Raw genomic sequence first — 19,803 nt, 5'->3', positions numbered from 1 at the left:
TCATTATCGCTCTGGAGCGGGCACAAAGCTCAGTCGCCTTGCAGTTTAAATGTAGCTCAGGGTGGAGCCAGGTCACAGTGGGTGGGAGGGGGAGGCTTTCTTTAAGAAAAATACAAAATAATAAATAATTAGGTATTAAAGTGAATATTCAGAATGGGCAAATAATCACAAAAATTACAAATACTGAAAACCTAACATAATAGCAGACATCTATATATCAATTGCTAAACACACCACTATCATAGTTTCTGCCTACAAGTTTTGGCTCCCTACTCTTTACTCATCTGTTCACATGATAACAATTTTAAAACATTTTACAAAAAGAAAATAGAACAATAACTCGATCTTTCATATAGCATAATCTTTTGTTTTTAATTGACAGAAAGCATAAAAACAAATGGTAATCCTAGTACAGGTTTGTGTACTTCTAGGAATTATGATAAATTCTATTTCATAGGCTTCCCATCAAGAAAGAGATATGAATTTATAGTTTTATGCTGTATTATTGAGCATACCCGATGTGTACTATCTATGAGAACAGAATCCTGGGCTTAAAATTTACCAAAAATGTGGGGCGCCTGGGTGGCTTAGTCGGTTAAGCGTCCGACTTTCGCTTAGGTCATGATCTCGCGGTTCGTGGGTTCGGGCCCCGCGTCGGGCTCTGTGCTGACTGCCAGCTCAGAGCCTGGAGCCTGTTTCAGTCTGTGACTCCCTCTCTCTCTGACCCTCCTCTGCTCATGCTGTCTCTCTCTCTCTCTCTCCTAGAAATAAATGAAACATTAAAAAAAAAAATTAAAAAAAAATTTACCAAAAATGTAATAATAAGATAAAATTTTCCATAGATAGTTTCTAGTGCTATCTGTTCAAGGCTTATTTTTCCTCCAAGACTTTCATATTCCCTGTGCCAGACACCAGAGCCCATATTCACATTTTGATAGAACCCTAGCCCATATCCAGCATAGAAGGAGCGCCATCATAGTGGGCACCGGGAGTGTATTTGGAGGCTGTTTTTACACTGGGGCAGCCAGCGGAAACTTAAGTATACACCACAATTGGCTGCAAATCATATAAATATAACCCACCAAACACAAACTAAATTCATTTCCAATTCAAATGCCTCTTAGCCAAATCTCCAAAATGCCTGTGTGACAGAAGGAAAAGAGACAATGGCCTTAATCTACTGTAGCTAAATCATCTTACTTTTGCTTAATTTTACAAAGACAAATGACAATTACTCCTTTCTTTCTTCTCTTTCCTCCATGAACAATTCAGTCCTAAAGCCAGTAGGGAGGGACAGAGCAGGGTAGAGAGATATCTATGCTAGCTAGGGGACTGGGGGGACATGCAGTGGCTTAAAGAGGAGTGACAGAGTTACAGTGGGGTAGGTGGCAACATGGTAGTGCAGTGAGTCTGGCTCAAGCTGAGTGAGAAGGGAATAGAAGTACAGCCCTACACAGGCTCAGGCCCCCATCTATGTGAAGTTCTTGCCAAAGATGCAATCGAATCTCATCACAGAGAAATGTCAGAAAAACCTTGGTTAGCGGACATTCTATAAGATATATAGCCTACAATCTTTAAAAATAAGAATGTCATGGGGCGCCCGGGTGGCGTAGTTGGTTAAGCGTCCGACTTTCGCTCGGGTCATGATCTCGCGGTTCGTGGGTTCGAGCCCCGCGTCGGGCTCTGTGCTGACTGCCAGCTCAGAGCCTGGAGCCTGTTTCAGTCTGTGACTCCCTCTCTCTCTGACCCTCCCCTGCTCACGCTGTCTCTCTCTCTCTCTCCCTCCCAGAAATAAATGAAAATATTTAAAAAAAAAAAAAAAAAAAAAGAATGTCATGAACCTTACTGAAGGACTGAAAAGCTGTCCCGGAAGCTAAACAGATATCACAACTAAATGCAACTTGATTCTGAATTGGGTTTGAAGATTAGATGGTAGAAACATGTCAGTGTCAAATTCCTGATTTTGAGGGTTGTATTGTGGTTATGTAGAAGAATGTCTTTGTTTGCAGGAAACACATACTAAAGCATTGAAGGGCTGATGTGGCATCAGATTGGCAACATACTCTTAAATAGCTGTTGGGATAGAGTTCCCTGTACTGTTTTTCTGTAATTTTGAAAGCTTCCAAACTATATCAAAAGGATATAAAGGATGATCATATGAACGCATTACTAGGGTTGCTCAGGACTTTGGAAAAGGCCCACACATATGAAGGGACCTGAAGCTTATGTTTCGTTAATTTCACTATCTCTAATTGCAGCAAATTGTTCTATGCAGTACTGCCTGCAAGGCCAATGTACCAAAGGCATTTTTCCTGCAATTTAATCCTTGCTTTAGCTATACCTGCTTTCTGAGGTCTTTTGGCCTTCCTACCTTTACTAAGAATGAATGTAATGGAATGAATATGTTCTAAACATGCTGCAAGGTCAAGGAGCAGCAGGCTTGAGCCTAGAGGCTCAGATCACTGAAGGCCCTTTGGGCTGTGCCTATTTACTTAGCCTGACTTGGTATAATGGCCAGTGTTTTGCATGAGGCTCACTGCAGACAATGTGGTATTCACTGATCACAGTCCCTTCTCTACTGCCTACTTAGGGTCAGCATGTGTGTCATTTGCTGGATGCCCAGGACTTGGGGAGTTCCACTTGGAAGATAAAATTCAGAGAGAACAAGAAATCTTTAAAATCTCCAACCTTCACTCCCTTTTTTTTTTTTCATTTATTTATTTTTGAAAGACAGAGTGAGACAGAGCAAATGCGGAGGAGGGACAGAGAGAGAAGGAGACACAGAATCTGAAGCAGACTCCAGGCTCTGAGCAAACGTTCAGCACAGAGCCAGATGCGGGGCTCAAATCCATGAAGAATGCCGGTCTAACACCTAACCAATTGTGCCACCCAGACGCCCCTCACTCCCTTTTTCTGTATGCTCAGTTCAGTTCCCACCCCTCTTCTCCTTTCTACAAATCTGTGTGCCTATGGAGAGTACAATGTGGTCCATCCTCTCAAGATGGACAGCTCAAAGGGAGAGGGCAGCAATTTAGGGACATAAATTTAATTCAGGTGATATTAGTCCATTTGGCTGCACATTTAAACTATCCCAATCTAGATTTTTATTATTAAATAAAGTTTACACTTTGATCTCTTCCTATATCTCTCAGTTGGTTCCAAATTCAGGCAAGGAAAAAAAAGTAGTTTTTATTGGGTCCTCTTAATATCCAAGACAAATAAAAGATGATGGCATCCTCCAGAGTGGTGACAACAAATTAAAAAAAAAAGTAATCTGAAATACACTTTAGGAAGTAGAACTGACAAGGCTCAGTGCTGGTTTGGATATGGGGGATAGCACAGGGAGTCGTAAGGCCACACTATATTTGGGGATTCACTAGAAGGACTCATGGAACTCATAATATAGTTGTTCTCATGTTAAGATTACTAGAGTAATATTGTAAGGATACACAGCTGGATGAGCAAGGGAAAAGGACACAGGTGGAAAATGGAAGAATCCAGGTGCAGGCTTCCTTCTGTTCTCTCCCTCTGGGGAGGGATAACACAAAGCTGACCTCTGCCAGCAATGAAAATGTAGAAACAGGTGTGCAATGTTTTTGCCCAGGGAAGTTTTTTTTTACTGGGGGCTAATCACGTAAGCACATCTGTCTAGCAGGTACCAAAGTTCTGGACTCCCAGAAAGAAAGCAGGTCGTGGTCAGCATAAACCATATTGTTTATGCAAACAATTTCGGCACAATGAAGCATCCTGAAAATCTTATTTCAGTATAGAGCACTATTTACCAGCCACATTCCCATATGTCAGCCAGGAGCCAACCTTACAAGCAGAGCTTTAAAAGGATAGCAGTCTTAGGTCAGCTTTGTTAACTCTTTTCTGCACAGGAGAAGAAAAGGGGAGATATGAGTATAGCATCCAGGTTTCTACCTTAAGCATGTGCATGAGCAGGGCTGTCACTGATAGAGAGGAAAAAGGAAGTATAGGTTTATAGGAGCTAATTAATATTTCAATCTTGAACACATAAAACTGAAGATAGCTATGAGATGTCAAGTTAAATTATGCTTTGTTGCAATCATAAACAAACTTAGGATTTCAGTGGTTTAGCACAACAGTTTATTTTTCACCTAAGTTACATATCTTTCATGGCTTGGTGGAAGGTAGTGAGTGGGGGGCTGATGGGTGGTCTCTGTGTCAGATGGCCACTCAGGGACCCAGTTCAGTAGAGGTCCACCATCTAGAATGTCTGCGGTTGTGACAAAAAAAAAAAAAAAAAAAGACACTGGAGTAAGAACTCTTTTATGCTTCAGTCTAGGAGTGACACATGGCCTCAACCAACTATAAACAGGGTGGAATTGTGGGGTAGTGGATGGGATATGTGGTGAACACCACTGTTTTTGCCACAATATCCAGGTATGAATGTCACATAGGTGCCCACAACAAACTTTCACTTAGAAGTTATGAGCAGCTATGTTGTATTTGAAGCTGCCCTTTCCTGATCTGAATCATAGTGGCCTCTGATGGGCAATGTTATTACCCTTTTCTGGTTTGAAAAAGTAGAAAATCCTGATTGGTTGACACTCCTCAAATCCCCCTATACTGAAAGTATCAGCATGCAAATATCTTTATTATTCACAAAATAGATTATGGTTTAGGATTAAAGGCAGTTTTTGAACTTCTTTGAGAGGAAGGGCTCTGATGATCAGAGCACAGGAGAGGGGCTCACAAGGTGAGCAGAGACATTTAAAGCTACTTTTAGGGCTCTGGGTGGCTCATTTACTTAAACATCCAACTTCAGCTCAGGTCATGATTTCTTGGTTCATGAGTTTGAGCCCCACATTAGCCCATTTCAGATCCTCTGTCCCCTTCTCTCTCTGTCCCTCTTCCATTCTCACATGTGCTCTCTCTCTCTCTTTCTCTCAAAAATAAACATTAAAAAAAAAACTATTTTTAGACCAAGATATTGATGAGCAAGTTCACAGAGGAAAAGCTGGAGTTTTCCGTGGTAGGTAACAAAACTCATGCTAGGGCTACCACTAGGTGTCAATAGTAGGAAAGGAAAGCATGAGAGAACAAATGGAGAAAGATTGTAGGGGAAGATGTGATTGGCTCCAAGGTGTGAGAAGGTAGAAAGTGTCCACACATTTCCACTAAAGCTTTCCAAGCATTTCATATTATTACATGATTAATCCCATTAATACTTTACATAGAAATAAAAGAAAGTTTACATTTCTCTCTCTCCCTCTTGGGTACATATATGTGCATAACTACTGAAGTCTTCCGTTTATTCGAAATCAGATTTAAGGTCAACGAATCTAAGATGTGTCTTATTTTAATGCTCAGGTTATGTCAAGACAAAAAAGGATTTTTCATTAGAAACAGCAAATCTTATTTAGTCCTTTCATGACACAGCTAAAGACTGCGAACACCCTTCATGTGCCATAAAATAATTTGGAATGGCTAAGAGATAATGTAAGTTATAATAAGTCCAAAATATATGTTCACTTTGGTAAAGCAGTTCATCAAAACTAGACGATTAGTTTTTGCTTGGATTGGTGAAATAAATGGTCAAAAGGGAAATTATCCCATAAAATATTACTATCACCCTAAAACTACTGAACAGAATAGAAATCAGAAGAAACTAGCATTGGAGGCAAATCCATTATTCTGGGTTTCTCAATCCTTTATATGTTGAGGCTTATAGAAAAATTGCTATTCTTAATTCTTCCGTTGCAGTAAGTATCCTTACACATGAATTATATGCATCGTGATGAACTTTTGTAAATATTTAATAAGGTAAATCCCTCAAGAGTGAGATCGGTGGGTGCATTTAAAATGTGGGTAAATGCAGTGAGATTAACACACATTTTAAAATAAATAGATGCTACCTACGGTTGTCAAGCACACTTTCACGACTGTGAGTCCGGAAGACCCGGCAGAGGGCAGACGACCCCGGGCCAGCCGGGGACATCATCATCGGCCCGCAGGGGCCACTGAGGCAGTCTCCGGGGAATGGCGCTCTCGGGTCACGTGGGCGGCTTCGCCCCGCCCCGCGGAAGATCCGAGCTGTGCTCTTTGCTCTGGCTCGCGCTGCAGAGTCACGCGGGGTCCGTGGCTGGCTGGACTTGCCGAGGCGGAGCGGGAGACTAAAGGTAAATTCAGTTCTCGCGGCGGGGTTGGGCGGGGCTCGCGAGCGCCGCTGTTTCCGCCTGGGCTGCGGAGCTAAGGTCGGGCTTCCGGCGGCAGCGGCGCCGGCGGTGGCCTGGGCCTGGCGAGTGGTGTGCTCATCTAGCCTATGATCCCGGCCCTTCTGTGGCCTTGCGGGTAGTCGGCTCGCGTTTGTTAACCGTTCATCTCCGGGCTGGCTTCCGCCCAATCACAGAAAGGCCCGGCGAGCTTGTTCACCTTAGAGTCTGGGCCCACCCGGGACCTAACATCTGGGTGGGGCCGGCGGCGCGTTTTTAACTAGCTTTCTTGGCATCTGTGCGCACTAAATCTGCTCCAGGGTTTCTGCAGCCCAGGGCGTGGTAAATACTCCTCTCCTGAAGTCCATAGGTGCAAGAGTGCAGCACATCTGGACGGCCACACATAGGCTGTGCCTGGGGTTCCTGAGCGCCTCTGGTCTAACTACTGTGGACGGTCTTTACTAAGGTGTTAAATACAGCTTTGAAGTCGTGCGTTGTCAGAACTGGAAAGGCCTTAGAGATGACAGCTGACATAGAGCGTTTCCCATGGTCGGGTTCTGCTCTAAAACACCTGATTTATAGTGAGCATTCCTCACCACATCTGTATGTGGCAGATCTTTCTTACAGACGTGCAAACTGCAGCACAGGGAAATGAAGCAACTTGCCCCAAATCACACAGAGCCGGGATTCAAACCCAGTTGAACTCACCTGGTGATCACAGATCTTTAACAGCAGGGACGATGGTAGCAAATTCCAGAGCAGCTACGTGACTTTATTAAATAATTAGGGAACTATTCCGTTTTAAACATTTGTTGACGTGACTCTTGCACATTAACTTTCCTAAACTAAATGTTTGGTGATACATATATATGTATATATACATACACAGTTATCTTTATTTTGCTAAAAGGCTTTGTACCTTTAGGACAGTTTACTTGCAGGCCATGTGTCTTTATAAACCAATGGATGCTGCTTAGGTGAAATGTTAAGAGTTGTATACTGTGTTCACCAAATTTAGACTCAGAAGATGTAGGTTTGAATCTTGACTGCTACTTTGTGGGTTTAGGAAACCTTTTGTTAAAGAGGATCCTGTACCCTTAATTTCCTCATCTGCAAAAGAGGTATACTACTTACCCCTTGGAGGTTTTGGGAGGGTTAGTGAACTCATGTATGCAAACAGTCCAAGTGGTTGGCACTCACTGAAGGATAACTAGTTTTATCTGTAATATTCTGCCATCCAAAGAGATACAAAACTGCTATCTAAGGCTGGTCTCTTCTCTGAACCTAAAAACAAGGGTGTCACCCTGGAGCTATGCATCCTGATAATGTGTAGGCCAGGCTCCAGACTTAGTAAAAGCACCTTTGTCAGAGATCAAGAGGAATAATAAGTAAGTTCCTTTAATTTCCTGTCTCTTTTGTCTCCAGTGTCTTATGCAAACTTAATTTTTTTTTAATTCAACCTGAATGGATTCCCTATGCTGGAAATGTATCTAATAGAGACTGAGGATCTATTTAACTAATCCGTAACTTTATATGGTGTTAGCACCTTTAGAAACCTATATTAGACACAGGCCAAACAGTACTGCTTGAGAAGGAAAATGGAACAAAATATCTAAGCTTTTCTTGATCTAGTCCCCAAACAGCACAGACCAGTTAATTTTTTATTTTCTTTTATTTAGTTAAGATTCTGCTATCTTAAAGTAGACTCAAAATGAGGAAATGTGTGGGAGCTTATGAATAGTGTATCAAAGTAATAGTAATTAAGGTGAATACATTGGTTCTTATTATTGTCTGAATGGACCATGATATTCACAATATTTAATTAAGAATAATGTGGGTGTTAATTATAACTGTTACTAGCTATCATAAATAAATATGACCATTATTTGAACGGTATGATAAAAATTTTCCTACGCAAAAAACTGTAATCCTAATTCTTTGAAACCTTTAGTAATTAAGGTGAATACATTGACTCTTATTATTATCTGAATGGACCATGATATTCACAATATTTAATTAAGATTAATGTGAGTGTTAATTATAAATATTACTAGCTATCATAAATAAATATGGCCATTATTTGAAGGGTATGATAAAACTTTCGTAAGCAATATGCAAGACTGTAATCCTAATTCTTCGAAACCTTTATCATTCACCCCAGCGTTCTCTGCTCATTTTTTATCAGCTTGTGCAAAGTTCACTGCAGTTTTCCTTTGTTGGGGTGTAAGACTTTATGTTTGAAGAGACTGAAACTTGAGGAAGGATTGTATTTGGTCTCATTTATTTGGAAGTTAGGATAACTTAGTTAACTTTTGATGCTACTGCACATTTCATATATTTTACTTGGGGATACAAGTATTTCTTTTCTAACTTTTTGCCTGTAAAAAGAAAACTAAATATTCATTTATTTCTCCTTCTACTGCCAAGTTTTTAAATACGCTGAACAAAATTCTCAAAGAGTCCATTCATGATCTACGTATCTATGCATGATCACGATCTATGCAAACATGCAGAGGCATGATTTCTGAGGATAGAAGGTGCCATTTTACTCCCCTTTTCTTGGTTTTAGGATCCTTTGTTACATAAATATAAAGTAGGATACAACTTATATGTTAAAAGAGTAATTTTAAATATAAGACTAAATGTTAACCTTCAGGCATTTAGGAAATTTTGTGTTTTCTATCCCCTTGCTTTTCTTTATAAATTTACCCTATCTACATGTATCCATCACTAATGTTTTGTTTTGCCTGTTTTTGCACTTGGAAAAAATAGAAGCATATTACAAATTCTTTAAAACATTTTTTCCTTTAAAGTTATATTTTTGAAATTAATCCAACTTGATGCACCCATTTTTTACTGCTACATTGCATTCCACTGAATGTGAAAATTCTCCATTCTACTGTTGATGTATTTTGAGTTTTTTCCCTGTCTTTTGCTGTTATAACCATTCCTGTGATTGTCCCCTAGTATACCTGTGCATGTTTCTCTGGAGTGTACTGAAAGGGGCATTAATGGGTCGTGAATATGTTCGACTTTACTAGGTCATGCCAAATCGTGGTAGCACTAATTGATGTCATCACTATCAATTTCTCCATATCCTCACCAATACTTGCTATAATTTTTGCCACTCAACTGGATAGAAAATAGTATCCCATTTGTGACTTTGCTTTGGATTTCTTTTACTTTTTCTGTTTGATGAGGATGAACATCTTTACATGTAATCACTGACCATTTAGACTTACTCATCTATGAAGTGTTTGTGTCTTTTGCCCATTTTTCTGTGTGTGTGTCCTTCATATTTTCTGAATTGTAATCCTTTTTTGGTTAAATATGTTGCAAATTCCATATTTCTTTTTTTCCTCCTAGCTTATTTCAGTTCATCTGTACCCTTTTTTACCTTTATTGCCCCTCTGTTCTGTCACAAAATGTGATAAAGGCTGCACATCCATCCAATACCATGGAGTAAATACTACCACCTGAGCAATTTGTATACTTTGGGTACCTGCCAGTATCAAGCAAAACAAGATAATTGTTTAGGGATGTGGCAATCCAGCCTTCTGTCAGCCACAGCTAAAATCCAGAAAATTATAGCATGAGCAAGGCCCTCATTGCCTTTTCTTAAAATTACTATATATTTTTTATTATGAAGTAATTTTTAATTTTTTAAATTTTAGTTGACACAGTGCTACATTAGTTTCAGGTGAACAACATAGTGATTCAGCTTCTCTGTATGTTATGCTGTGCTCCCCACAAGTGTAGCTGCCATCTGTCAGCATACACCACTGTTACATTACAGACTGGAGTCTATATCTCCCACTCCCCTTTACCAATTTTGCCATTCCCTAACCCCCCTCCCTTTGGCAACCATCAGTTCTTTGTGTTTATAGGTCTGATTCTGCCTTTTGTTTCTTGGCTTACTCATCTGAGTGAAATCACGTGGTATTTGCCTTTCTCAGTCTGATTTACTTATTGTGAAATAATTTTTTTAAGATAGCATATGTTATTTTTTGCCATCATGTAAAAAAGTAACTAGGTTAGTTAGAGCAAGAATTAACAGTGCAAACTTCAGAGTACCAACTTGACATTTCTGTAATTTCCTAAGACTGATTTGTGTAATGCTTTCCTTTGTACCTTGACTTCTAAGTTCCTTCCTGCCTCTCCACATCAACACACATGCACACACACAAACATCCCTCATCCTACACCTTGGTTTTGGAGCCCAGGCTTATGTAATATCTAGTATCTGTCTTCCTTATGGCTCAGGATTACCCTTCTCAAAAAAGTAGTCTGTGAAGTCCTTCTTTCAAGGCTCTCTCCTAACACATTCACATAGAGATTTTTTTTTAATTTTTTAAAAAATTTTTGTAATGTTTTATTTATTTTTGACAGGGAGACAGCGTGAGCAGGGGAGGGTCAGACAGAGAGGGAGACAAAGAATCTGAAACAGGCTCCAGGCTCTGAGCTGTCAGCACAGAGCCCGACGCGGGGCTTGAACCCACAAACCGTGAGATCATGACGTGAGCTGAAGTCGGACGCTTAACTGACTGAGCCACCCAGGCGCCCCTCACATAGAGATTTTTACTTCTAAATAATAACTTCTGTTTTACAAACTTACTTTTTAAATGATCCATGCTCTTTTTTTCCCAACATTTCCAGACTTCCAGTCAGTCATACAAGATTAAATAAATACTTAGAGAAGCCATCAGAAAGCCTGGAGCCACTTGGTGCTGCCATAAAACACATATTCCCTCTTGTTGGGAGAGGACTGGGTCTATAGTTTATAACCATTCTAAGCTAGATTCATCAAGTTCCAAGTGCCCTTTTTAAAGAAGTTCCATATGTGCATTTATATGTAAAATGTTAACCTAAGATTGGAGTGAAATCAAAATGGCAGTTTCCTGTTCTCAAGGAAGGGTACATCATCATTCTGTAGAACTTCCTTTGAAATATGACAAGATTACTGTATTTGAAGAGGAGGAGGATTAGGAAGGGTCAGTCATCTTCCTAGAAATAGGATATTGGAAGTTGACATGTGATGTATAATTTTGTTAAATATCTTAAATTATAGGCAACTGTATCCCTGTATTCTGTTTAATACCATGAGCGTTCCATGGCAACCTTCCTAATGTTTAACAGCATCTGGGTCTCCACAAGTATCATGGGCCATCACTTTGATTCACTTCCTTTCCTTTTTTATATCTACTTCCTTATCTTGTATAAAGCAGAGTTGGATACCTCTCAAGTTCTCTGGAGCTTTTTCTAGTTTCCCAATCTGATGAAATCCGTAAAATAATGAAATTGTTAAAAGGGACCTGAAATTGGAAAGGATGAGTAAAACCTAGCCTTGCCACAGTCTCTAGAATGGTTGTTACATTTTGTTTCGGAAGGCTTATGTCAACCTAAATATCTACTGAGACATTATTACTGAAGAGTTATTTTGGATTGAAAATGAACATATAAGCCACTTTTAAGGCTGACTGTGTGCCTAATTTTAAATGTCAAATAATAGCTCCTAAATGTCATACAGTGATGTATATAAATCATTATTTTGATTCAAGGGCTAGATCAGACCTATGCAGAGTTGACCCTTGAGCCAGTCTCAATATGAACAATATAGAAAGATTTTTTAGTCTTATTTTTCTCACCTTTCAATTTCTATATTTAGCCAAACGGTATTTAAGAATCTAATAGGAGACAAACTTTAAAAATACTAGGAAGAAAAGTAATGATAATTCTGGATGTATACTCTTACTTGGATGTTAACTACTATTTGATTTCTAGGAGAGTTGAGGTTAAGGAAATAAGGAAAATTACAAGGAAAAAAGTAGGTCCAACCCTTCATGAAAGAACGAAACTTTAGGGACAGTTTCCAAGGAAGTCCATATTTTCTTCATGTATTGTGTAATACACAAAGAGGTGGCCGGCATTAGAATGGATTTTATGTCATTGCTTGCCTTCTTGCTGGGTTACCGCTTACTTGTCATTTGAGGAGAATGCAGGACATAAAAGTAAGCCCGAGTGAATGTCATTTGATTCACAGTAGATTGGACACATGCTGGTCTCGCCTCTCTTGAGGCTCTCTTCCACCTGAGCTTTAACTGTTGATGTGCCTAAGGAATTGTATTAGACCTGTCTACACTCCCTCTCCAACTTATTCCTTTGAATTCTGTACCTTGTCAACTCTCGAATTTTTCTCTCTAGTGATTCTCAACTCTAGTTTCATATATCTAACTGTAGACTTGGTATCTCTGTCTAGATGTCTCTTAGTTACCCCAAACTCATTATGTGCAAAATGTAGCTAGTTCTTGATTTTCCATTTCTGGAAATACCATTCTATTTTCAGTCTTCCCTATTACAATTACAATCTCCCTCGTTGCACAAACCTAAAACCTGGGAACTACCCTTATTTATTTTTCTGTAGCTCCTTTATTCCAGTTCATGAGCCCAACCTCTCTGGTCTTATTCAGTTTCCTCACTGTACAATTAAAATAATACCTTTTTATAGTTACATGTTAGGAGATTAAGTGAATTAAGTAAATGTAAAGTCTTAAAACAGTACCTGACATTTAATTAGCACCATGTAATTGGGCTACTGCTATTGTTGTTGTTACTTTTTCACCCCCACAAAATCAACACCCTGGTCTAAACCTCCATATTCTCTCCTGTGGATCACTGCAATAGCTTTCCTATTTCTATGTTTCCACTCTTGTTTGGCTACAATCTTTTGTCCACACAGCTAGGGGATTCTTTTAAAAACAGATCATGTCACCTTTCCCTGATTTACACCCTTTAACGCCTTCCCTTTGCCCTTAGAATAAAATCCACACACAGTACTGCACAACACAGCTCCTGTTTATCTCACTAAGCTCACTCATTATACTACAGTCTCCTATCTGTTCCTCATTAGCCAAGCCTCCTTTCCTCAAGTTTTCATATCTGTTGTTCCTTCAGCCTGAAATGCTTTTCCTTCAGTTTACTTAGAATGTCTAGTTCATTTGCATTTTTCAGGTTTTAGCTCAACTGTCATTTCAGGATCATCTTCCCAGCCTGTTCTTTGCAAAATGGTCTCCCCTTTTCTCTCATATTACACAGTTCATTTTCATCATGGCTGTTATGGTAGTGTGTAATTATCTCATTTGTGTGCTTACTGGTATTTGTTTGTTGGTCTCACCAACTAGAATATAGTATCTAGAAGAAAGAGACCTTATCTCTTTAACTTCCTTTAAGTGCCTGTCACATAGTACACGGTCAGAAAATATTTATCAAATGAATGATAATCTCTAACAAGGAAAGAAAACTTTGCAAAAGGAGAATGTGAAGATCCACTGTTGAAATTTTTCTTTTCATTTTGTACTTCTGTGCTAAAGATTATCATCAATTGCCCCTTCTTGAGAATTTTGCCTGCTTACTTTTATTTATTTATTTATTATTTTAAAAATTTTATTCTTTTTTTGGTCTTGTCTTTGCTTTAATACATTTCTCCCTTTTTTATAGTTTATTTTCAAGTTAGTTTCCATATAACACAAGTGTTCCAATCCCCACAAGTGTTCTCCTCCATGCCCATCACCCCCCTTCCCGTCTCCTGCCATCTGCCCTCAGTTTGTTCTCGGCATTCGAGTCTCTCATGGTTTGCCTCCCTCCCTCTCCCCCACTATTCTTCCCCTTCTCCTCCTCCATGGTCCTTCGTTAAGTTCCTCCTAATCCTCCTATAGGTGCAAACATATGGTATCTGTCCTTCTCTGCCTGATTTATTTCACTCAGCATAACACCCTCAAGTTCCATCCATGTTGCTACAAATGCCCTACTTACTTTTTAGACATCTATTCCTCCCTAAGTAGATAACAGATAAATTTGTCCATCAATGATACAAAGAAAAAGTAGGCTGTAATTAGATGTTACCATGAGCTTTTAATTTCTTTCCTATAGTAAAGGGGTTGAAATAGCTCTGCTACAAGATAATGGTCCAGGTGCATACAAGGTCTCATGCACAAATGCTGTAGACAGCCTCCGTTCTGTCCACCCACATCAGGAAGTGATCTTGCCTTACGCCACTTGTGGAGCTGGACATTGTCCGGATGGTTGAAAGTTCCCATTCTCCAGCAGAGGGCAGAAACCATGAAGGAATATCCAAAAATGTATTATTAAGAAATAAAAAGTAAAACCGTTTAAGTGGTCTCAGTTTGCATTTTGTGATTTTTATTTCACTACATGCAAAGATTCAAAATATGCTCGTGCCTAGGGAAGAACGCTCTTTGTCAACCCTAAGGTAATATGATACATGGTTCTTTATACTTTTTGAAAGTTATAGACCACTACAATCTCCATCCTGAGAGGAAAAGCAGGAATGTTTCCAGAAAAATTGGCGATAACAACACTAATGAAAAGAGGGTGAGGATAAGAAGAAAGATTTGGGGTTAGGAGTAAAGAGAGAATAAGCAAAGCAATTCTTGGCAAAACAGGATATAAAGGGTTTTTGTTTTTGTTTTTTTCAGAAACTGTCATAGAATAAAACTCAAATACCACCCCCCCCCCCAACCATGGGAGCCCCTCAGTAAAATCCTCTACAGAGGCTGACACTCCTGACACTGATGTATCTTGATGTTTCCTTCTCACATGGAACTTAACAGACTATGACTGTTCTTAAAGTATACATGAAGCCTCTTTGAAAGGGCTGCTTTCAAAGAAGTAGCCTAAACATCTGTGCTGAGAAAAGATACATTCAGAGTACCTGGAAATTCTCTACTAAAACTTATCTGTTTAGAAGTATATATACATAGGGGCGCCTGGGTGGCTTAGTCGGTTAAGCGTCTGACTTTTGCTTAGGTCATGATCTCGTGGTTCGTGGGTTCGAGCCCCTCGTCGGACTCTGTGCTGACTGCCAGCTCAGAGCCTGGAGCCTGTTTCAGTCTGTGACTCCCTCTCTCTCTGACCCTCCCCTGCTCACGCTGTCTCTCTCTCTCTCCTACAAATAAATAAAACATTAAAAATAAAAAAAAAGTATATATATATGTGTGTGTGTATACTTATATATATATACACTTATATATTATATATTATATACTTCTATAAATTACATAAATTAATTGAAGAGAAAGCCATCTCTGAATTTCCAAACAAGGCAGAGGAAAGTAATGACAGTTTTTGAGTTAAGAAAATGAAATGTGTCTGTTCATACCTAACCCCTTATGCTACAATAGTTATCTGGTTGATTTCTAAGACTGGCTGTCCCCTCCAGGCAAAATCAACCAAGAGATCCAAGACTTTTCAGACTATTGAAGAATCCTACCTTCAGGAGAAGGTTGAAAATAACATGATAACTGGATGTTGTTTAGCATTGAATTGATGGATAATAAAAGGACAATGACACTTAAGTCTCTGGGTCTTGGGACTTTGAAATATACATCTTACACATTGAAATAAATATGAGTCCAGCCTCAAAGTGGGGAGTCTTCCCTATTTCGCAAATTTTAAGAGTCTCTAACTTGAAATCCTGACTAGGACCCACTGTTTATGAATGCTTTATTTTCTATAGCTACCAAAAAAAAAAAAAATCCATCAGTCTTAGAGAAATCAAACGTCTCTTACAATAAGATTATCTCTCTGGCCAAACTCAGTGAAGACTACTTGCTTTTTATTTGGTTTTGTTCAACTAGCATGGATCCTGATGGCTCTGAACAAGATTCTGAAGTGAAGGAATATTCTCCTGTCTATGTTGGCAGAGAAGATGACATTAAAAAATCTGAAAGAATGACAGCTGTAGTCCATGATAGAGAAGTGGTCATTTTCTACCACAAAGGAGAATATCATGCTATGGATATTCGCTGTTACCGTAAGAGTTTATTTTTCATTTGCAAATCTTATGTTTACTAACCACAAAACTATCAAAATTTCTGGCTTTTGTTTTTTAGTGACTAGATGTAATATTTCATTCCTTTTCAGACTCAGGAGGACCTTTACATTTGGGAGAAATAGAGGTATGTAAAATTAAGTTTATTCCCTACTAATTCACATTTTTATTTATATTATCTCATTATGCAAAAATAATTTGTATTTGAGTTTGAACTGTCTTTTAATGCTTTAAGTATAATTGCTAATATTCTAGGAATTTACAATCTTACAACGTAAAGAAAACTATTTCACAGACAAATATGAGAAGTATGCATGTCTTTTGACCTAATAATTATACTCTGAGATATCTATCCTACAGATATAATTGCACAAATGTTTAAGTATACATAAAGGAGAGGTTTACTGTGGCATTATTTGTCATAATGAAAAATTGAAGGCAACCTAAATGTTTTACCAATAGGAAACAGTTTCAGTATGCTGTGAATAGCCATGCTATGGAAAACTGTGCAACCACTAAATTAATGAGGCAGATCTTTGTGTGTTGCTATGGAGCGATGTGACCAATTTCTTTTTGAGCAGAAAAAGCAAGCCATAGAATGATAGTTTTAATGAGATCCCATTTTTTAAATAAAAAATAACATTCAGTTTTTACTCTGACTTACAAAGTTTGATTTTTTTCAGTGATTATAGATTACCCATATAATGTAGTAACAATATAAATGTGTGTATTTTCAAAATTTAAAAAAGGCTTATCTGAGGAGGGAATGAGGGAACTGGCTTACTTCCAAACTAGCTAGCTGCCTCATTTGTTTTCTACTTCATAAAATTGATCTCTCTTCCTCCCTCCCTCCTCTCCTCTCCTCCCCCACTGGTACAAAATAAATGCTTAAACTTAGTATTCCGCTCTCTCTGCACTTCATATCTACCTATTTCCACACCTGCCCTCATGTTAAGGGACACACATGTGTTTACATCATGAACATGAATGTGAACGTTTGTTGACCGCTCTGTGAGGGTACAATATCAGCATTCCTGCACTTCCGGTGTAGAGAACAAAAAGGTAAGCACCTGGAGATGATCATGTGAAAGAATTTCCCTCAGTTTTTGACCATAATGAGAGCTGTAAGACTTTGCTACTCAAAGTGTGGTCCATAGACCAGCAACACTGGCATCCCCTGGGAGTTTGTTGGAACCACAAACTCCTGCACCCTACCCTAGGGCTACTGAATTTAAACAAGATCCTGGTGATTACCATGCTCTTTAAAATCTGAGAACCACTGATTTAAGACAGTTAAAAAGTTGGGAACGGACTACACTGGGTCACAAATCAGTTAAATTTGGGTCTCTTCAGTTAACATATACATTCATGCCTTTAGTAACCCTCTTAAATGTATATTTGATGCTTACCGTGCTCCCAGTGGCTAGAGGAAATTCCTTTAGAAGCACTTGATGCCCTTGTCCCATTTCTGTCAAGGAAGTGATGTTCACATCTAATAGTTAACAGCATAGCTTCAGTCACATGGTGTAGTTGCCTGAGGTCATTTTTCTGATAGAGTTCTAACACACTGGATTTCTAATCCAACGCAAAAGGGACTTGATGACTCCTACGATTAGGTTCTGCCTTATGCTGAATAATTTGTAAATGGAAGGAAAAAAGAGGAACTGGCCTGTTCTTTAACCTGGTTATTCTGCAACAGAATCTGTTCTGAGTCTGAGGCTTATTGTGAATGTTGGAAATGTCAGACTATTAAATCATTTATTTCCTTTCCCAGGAGTTTGATGGACGACCATGCATAGTTTGCCCCTGGCATAAATACAAAATTACTTTGTCAACAGGAGAAGGACTGTATCAGTCTATAAACCCTAGAGATCCATCAGCAAAACCTGAGTGGTGCTCCAAAGGAGTAAAGCAAAGGATTCATACAGTGACAGTGGACAATGGGAATATTTATGTGACTCTTTCTAAAGAACCTTTTAAGTGTGACTCTGATTTTTATGCCACTGGAGACTTCAAAGTAATTCCGAGTTCTTTCTGATAAAGTTATATGGCAATGAAAAATGTTGTGTTTGGAAAATATTTTTAGAATAACTTTGTTTCAATAACAAAGAGGACTAATTTTCCCAACACAGGCACATTTATTACTTTAAAAAAATCGCATAAATCTGAGCAGTTCAAAATGATGAAAGGATTATTGTCAAGATCTATAGAATACATTTCATCCAATCCTCTGGATTGATTGGAACCTGAAGGTTATAGGTTTGGAATGTGCATTTTAAGAGTGAGAATGATTTGCAGTAACCACAATGAAGAAAAGGTAAAAATAAGGTCTAATAAGAAATAGGGGGGGGGGGATCCTTATTTTGATGTAGTAGACTTTATCATGGAAAAATTTTAATATATACAAACCGAACAAAATAGTATACCAAGCTCTCATCACCCAGCTTCAATAATTACCAGTGCTCTTCCATTCTTATTTCACTGATACCTCCACACACTCTCCATCTCCCCTATCTGATGATTATTCTTACTTTTTTTAAAAGTAAAATTTAAATACATTGAAATAATTAAGTCTCAATGATTCAATATTTCCAAATATCTAGCAGACTTTTTATACTTTAAAAGTGCCCTCCTTAATCCCCATGTACTGCAAATTGAAACCAAATAAATCTTGGCTCAGTTTCTCTCTGGTCAAGGCAGACACTGTCAAAGGAAGGAAGATACACACAGCTGCTGCCCAGACGTGAGGGATGTGAAGTCTCTTATTCAGTGAGCCAAAGTACTGTGAATGCCTAGATGCCATTTTCAAATAAAGGTGTTCTTTCTTTTTCAAGACTTTTGTGATATATGTAGAACTAAGTGTTTCATGTAAATGTTACAGAGAAGAAAGACAGGACGTTGTTCCTTAAGAGTCCTTGCTGCTGAGTTCACAGGCAGAGTTGATGTTAAGTTGGTCCATCCTGCCTTTACATGCCAGTTATTTATGACCAACACTATTCTGGTTGCCTGGTGCCCACACTGTATTAGAACACTCTGGGTGCTTATCATCTAAAACTCAGCAACATCTTATATTCTACTATAGGAATAAGAAGGATCAGAACCAGGATGAACAGATTATGAATTCAGAGAATTCTGTGAGAAAAGCTGTTTGTCAAAATTGGAACTTTGTCTCAAAAGCACAGTAATCTTCTTAGTGGCATAGGACTGAATTGAGGCTCCAAATGTAATACTTAACATTCTAAAGGGACCACCTGGACTCTTTCCCTTGGTTGTTATAAAAATTGTAAGTGAATAAAATACCTATCATGAAGGGTCTGCTTACAGAGCCCTTTGCTACATATTATTAGATTTCCTTTCTGATGGAATATGGGTAACATGTGGTAATACAACACTTGTTACTCATTTCTCAGACTACTAAAAAGCCAAGGCTGGACTTTTTATAAATATTGTTTATGGCAGTAGCTATTTACCAGGTACAGGAAATGTACCATCAATGGATGGGTATATTCTAGTCTACTAGGTGCTAATCCTCCAATGACCAGTCAGGTCTTAATGTGTCCAGAAGTTAATACACAGGGAAGAATCCAAAGTTCCTTCTGCAGGCAGAACAGTGGCCCTCATTTGGAGGGCCAGTTATAGAAGCAATCTCTCTCAGAACCCAGTGGCCACTATGAGTAACATGAACTTGATTTTTGGTTCTAAATTTGTTCCTCTATATCTGGAAATTAAAAAAAAAAAAATGTCATATCCTATCGTCACATAAATTCTTTATTAGAT

General features: G+C 38.7%; 1 protein-coding gene across 3 annotated transcripts; it reads left to right on the top strand.

The window, feature by feature from the left end:
• Positions 1-6,108: 6,108 nt before the first annotated feature.
• Positions 6,109-18,859, top strand: RFESD (Rieske Fe-S domain containing). Of its 3 annotated transcripts, none has more exons than XM_039239365.1 (4): positions 6,109-6,146; positions 15,833-16,008; positions 16,119-16,153; positions 17,801-18,859. In XM_039239365.1, exons 2-4 carry the CDS (start codon positions 15,834-15,836, stop codon positions 18,062-18,064), a joined length of 474 nt encoding a protein of 157 aa, XP_039095296.1. In that variant the 5' UTR covers positions 6,109-6,146; position 15,833; the 3' UTR covers positions 18,065-18,859. The 3 variants fall into 3 exon arrangements, with proteins under 3 accessions (XP_039095296.1, XP_039095297.1, XP_039095295.1); XM_039239366.1 differs by lacking the exon at positions 6,109-6,146 and adding an exon at positions 6,217-6,272; XM_039239364.1 differs by lacking the exon at positions 6,109-6,146 and having other exon boundaries at positions 15,527-16,008.
• Positions 18,860-19,803: the final 944 nt, after the last annotated feature.

This window comes from Hyaena hyaena, unplaced genomic scaffold (assembly GCF_003009895.1).
Source record: "Hyaena hyaena isolate Hyena2069 unplaced genomic scaffold, ASM300989v1 scaffold_156, whole genome shotgun sequence".
Classification (NCBI taxonomy): Eukaryota; Metazoa; Chordata; class Mammalia; order Carnivora; family Hyaenidae; genus Hyaena; species Hyaena hyaena.
Note: the sequence above shows the minus strand (reverse complement) of the source record. Positions and strands in the feature narration are given on the sequence as shown.